Source organism: Pteropus vampyrus, unplaced genomic scaffold, assembly GCF_000151845.1.
Source record: "Pteropus vampyrus isolate Shadow unplaced genomic scaffold, Pvam_2.0 Scaffold816, whole genome shotgun sequence".
Taxonomy (NCBI): Eukaryota; Metazoa; Chordata; class Mammalia; order Chiroptera; family Pteropodidae; genus Pteropus; species Pteropus vampyrus.
This window is the reverse complement of record NW_011889597.1, coordinates 161,097-165,588: the sequence shown is the minus strand read 5'-3', so window position 1 is coordinate 165,588 and position 4,492 is coordinate 161,097. Positions and strand designations below refer to the sequence as shown.

At 43.7% G+C, this 4,492-nt stretch overlaps 1 protein-coding gene across 1 annotated transcript in view; it reads left to right on the top strand.

Annotated features, from left to right (window-relative positions):
- Nucleotides 1–4,492, top strand: part of AS3MT (arsenite methyltransferase) — a 9,428-nt gene that overhangs the window by 1,096 nt on the left and 3,840 nt on the right. The window contains 8 exon segments of the mRNA XM_011385841.2: nucleotides 346–595; nucleotides 771–824; nucleotides 1,050–1,127; nucleotides 1,129–1,172; nucleotides 2,141–2,205; nucleotides 2,208–2,290; nucleotides 2,785–2,804; nucleotides 2,806–2,900. Coding sequence (XP_011384143.1) covers nucleotides 346–595; nucleotides 771–824; nucleotides 1,050–1,127; nucleotides 1,129–1,172; nucleotides 2,141–2,205; nucleotides 2,208–2,290; nucleotides 2,785–2,804; nucleotides 2,806–2,900 — 689 coding nt within the window.

Sequence of the window (4,492 nt, the reverse complement as noted above, 5' to 3'; positions counted from 1 at the left end):
GGACAGTCTTTCCTCAACAGCAGGGCTTTTAGTACAAAGGGACAAGAAGAAACTTTTTGGGGAGAGAGGACTATTCTAAGTCTTGATGGTGGCCATGTATATGTTGGTCAGAATTTACAGAAACACACACTAAAAAAAGGTGAATTTTACTGAATGTAAATTATATCAATAAACCTGACTTTAAAAAATAGGTGGAGAAAAGGTGATATCGTTCCCCAAACGGGCAAAAATCAGTACATATGGGGGTATTCATTTCAGTCAGAATAAGATTTATAAAATGAAAATCACAGTGAGCAATAAAGGATGATTGTAATTAATTGCAATAGCCTCTTCCTGGTTGGAAAGACTAAAGACATCCAAGATGACATTGGGCCCGGGTGGGTCAGAGCTCGAGGTTACTGTGCTGCTGCGTAGGCGTGGAAGAGCTGGAGGGTTTCTACAGCCCCGAGGCACATCTGGCTGGCGGAGGCTGCATGCTGCCTTGGAAGTCCGCTGGGCTCGGGGCTGCCTGCCCTGGGGTTGGGCCTTGGGCGCACTCAGCTTCGGGAGCCGACTTGGGGGACTCGAGTGTCGGAGTCGGGAGGTCCAGGGGACAGTGAGTGTGCCACCCCTCGCCTTCCGCGCAGGCCCCCAGCCCCTTTCCCTGACCCCCTCCTCCACCACCACCTCTAAGTCTCTGGGCCTGCTGCGTGTCTATCCCGGTGCTCCCCTGCCCCAAGCCTGTGCTCGGCACCCTCTCCTTTCAGCTCCCTTTCCCCCACTCTATGCAGTGGCCGCCCTGCACCCAGCGACTCACCCAAAGCCCAATCCGAAAGGACTTGCAGGCAGGTGAGAGCAGTAGAGAATGGCCAAAGATACAACCTCGGCCGGATGGGAGCCCTAGGCCTAAGAGAGCCCAGGCAGTGCCTCTGCCCCCCAGCACCTCTGGGAGGAGGGCAGGGTAGAGTCTGGGCTTAGAGCTTTTCAGGGAGGTTTGGATGGGTGGGCCTGCTGACACCGGCGTCAGCATTTCTCTCCTCGACTCACCCCACCTGTGCCTCCTGGGTCAGACCTTCCATGGGCAGATGCTGAAGAAATCAGCGGATCTCTAGGCCAATGCTTGTGTCACTGCAGCCAGGCCCATGGACCCCCAAGCACATCTGGGAAGTTCTGCAGAATGGACATGAGAGGAAGTAGCCTTGAGGAAGAGTGCTCTGCGCTGCCCCCATGAAGACCCCAGATAACAGCTTTCTCAAAAGATAGTGATGCTGCTTACTAGGAATTAACCTGTCTCCTCCAATCCATCTGACCCTCCTTGTCTACCAGAACTGATAATCACAGCACTGACCATCTTCTGCTCTGCTAAAGAACTTTCAATGACTCCCCCTCCACCCTTTACTCACACTCCTTGGACCTGACATTCAAGACAGGCCAGCAATTTGGCTTTTTCTTCCTAACCAACCTTGGCTCCCTCTGATACACCATACTCCTCTAGCCAGGCCTTTCCCTTCCTCCTGTCATCAGAACTGCCAGGATGACTTTTGCCTGCCCAGCGTGCAGTTATCAATCTGGAATGCCTTCCTCCTCCTTTCTACCTTCCAAATCCTGCCCATCCAGCACTTCGCTGAGGTCCTACCTACTCTGTGAAGCTTTCTCCAATCCTCGAGCACCCCCTTCCCCAAACCACTATAACGCTTACTACCTGTGCCACTTAGTTTGTCAATAAATCACGGGAAATGTTTCTGTGCTCATGTTTTACCACCCAGGTTAAGTACACCTAAGGGACAGAAATTTTGTCTTACATTTTTTTCTGCAATAACTAGCACAGTCCTGGACCTGCATTAGATACTCAGCTAATGCCTAAATGTATTTATTCAACAAATATTTTAGGTGGCTTATTTGTCTTAGTACCTGGCAGAGTGCCCAACAACACAGTGGTAAGCAAAGCAGTCAGATTCCCCGCCTTAATGGAGCTTCCAGTTTAGTGGAGGAGATAAAACACTTAAATCAAAATTGACTGAATGATGGAAGGAAGGAAGGGAGGAAGGAAGGAAGGAAGAAAAGGAGGGAGGGAAAAAGGATTTATAAGATTTAGTGGTTCCTCATCTTCTAGTCTCCAGAAGGGAAAACAGTACGCGTATATGTATTTTCTATTTCCCAGGTATTATGGCTGTGGTCTGGTTATCCCTGAGTGTCTGGAAAACTGTTAGATTTTGGACTTGGGTAGTCAAGTGGCAGAGATTGCTGTACATTTAGTCAGATGGTTGGTGAGAGGGGACATGTCACTGGAATAGACATGAGAAACGGTCAGGCGAGGCAACGATTTGGAGGATAAAGAGGAAAAAATTCTCAAAAGCATCCTTTTAGAGATAAAGTTTCCTCTGTGACTCTTCAAGGAGAACTAAAGAAGGCTGCTAGACGCCGTGCTCGTTTGGGCCACGAGTGCTCTCTGCCCTGGAAACTGTGAACTTTGACAGTTACGGGCTCTTCTGGGAGAACAGAGTCAAGAGGTTTGATCTGATATATGAATATCTTAATGACCCAGTGGAGTTTGAGCTTTTCCTTCCTTCTGCCATCGATCCAGCAAGATTTTGTTAATGAATGAAGAGCTTATTCAAGCAGGGAGATTATGCCCCAATGAATTGTCCCAGGCTGCAGTATATCCTACATGCCCAGAGTAACCTTGAATACTTACCCAAAAGAATCTGAGGGAAGTATATTCCATTGGTGAAAGGAAAATTTTAGGGGAAATGTAGTGTATTTTTTAAAATGTTGATTATCAAATCTATATTTTTCTTCCCTTAGGTAGAAGTGGCTAAAAGATATTGAATATCACATGGAAAAATATGGCTTCCAGGTACCCAATGGCTACACAGAGAAGCTGAGAGAGACTGGAATCAAAAATGAGAGTTATGAAAAAAACAAATGAGAGTTATGATGTTGTTATGTAGGTCCCTATCCTTACTGTTATGAATATAGCCCATTTCCTATTGAACACACAAATGTCGCCACGTTTTGCTGAACTGATTCTCATTTAGGGTTTTAAACTAAACTTAGCATGACTTAATAAAGGGAAGGAGCTGATTTGAGCTGCTCGTAGCCCATGGCTGCAGAACGCACTAGCCCAAGAGAGAACTTATTTTGAACTTAACCATACACCAGTGAGCCCCAAAGTCCAGCAAGATCACTGAGTCTGCTCAAACAATATACACTGACTTGTTACGTTTCATATTATTTTCATAGAAAATTACAGGAGTCCGTGTTTCTCTTTTTTCTTCAATTTGTTGCCAAATCATGCCCAAGTGACCGTCTTAATAAACCGCCTTGAGCAACTTAGCTTGTTTACATGTGGCATAAGAAATGCCTTGTGCAGTAGACATACATCTGATCTCAGGTCATTTTGTTGCATGGTGAACATCAGGCAGAAACAAATAAGCATGCCTGATATTTTTTCTGCACAGTCAAACTTGCTAACGATTTATTGAGATTTTAAACACTCTGTCCATCTCCTTCGTCTTGAGAAAACGTTGAGTTGGGGAAGAGAGGAGGGAGGCAGGAAGAATGGTATAGCTTTGAAAAAATAGTGGGAGCAATCTTTAGGGACTAAAAGAATTTGAAGATCTCCAAGTAGTGTGCAGATTTGCTTGACATTTTCTTTTTATTTTAGACCGAATGGTGTTTTATTGGATGTTAAGATATTTGTTTTATTTTGTCTCCTGTTTGCTGCTGTGCATGATCCTAGAATGCATATACAGAGCAGCAGAAACCTTAGACTGACTACTCAAGGTTGCTATAAATATACTCTTATAGCTTGTACAGTGTTTCTCAGGGCTATTTGTTTCATATCTATCAAGATTCCGGATCTTTGGGAAGTTAAAGATGGAACTTTAAATTAACTGCCTTCTGAAAAGAAAATGTGCAGGGGCTCCCCACCCTCCATATGCGTGAGATGTGTATCTTCATGATAGAAGATATTTTGAGAGTTTTAGTTTACAGGGTCCTCGTAGAGATCAAATAAGAATATCTATATAGAAATGATTTAATAATGCTTAAATTAGTATGGCATTTTGTAGACTAGCTCACTGTCTTCACCAAGATGTATTTGTAAAAGACATTATTGTAGAAACTAAACCTCCATACTCTTGAAATTAGTTTAATAAAATCTTAAAATTCCTGCTCACTCATATGCCTGAGATTTTAAGGACAATATTGAAAAAAATGTTATTATAAAAGTAAATAACAGCATACCAAAAGTTATATAATTTTTAAAGGAGAAGAAGTTATGAATACTATTTACTTCTGTTAGTTATACAACAACCTGGGGTCTGCATTTGGTTCAGATTTATTGGCTCAAAATTTAGGTAACCTGAGTGTTGTGAAGTTTTTTTCTCTTGTAAAGCTGTTTTCCTACCTATCAGGTAGGGCACTAAAAAAAAATCTTGGCACTTGGCTGTTGATTCTAACTAGGAAGGCAGCTGATTATTTCTTCACAAAGGGTCAGCTCAGGCACTTT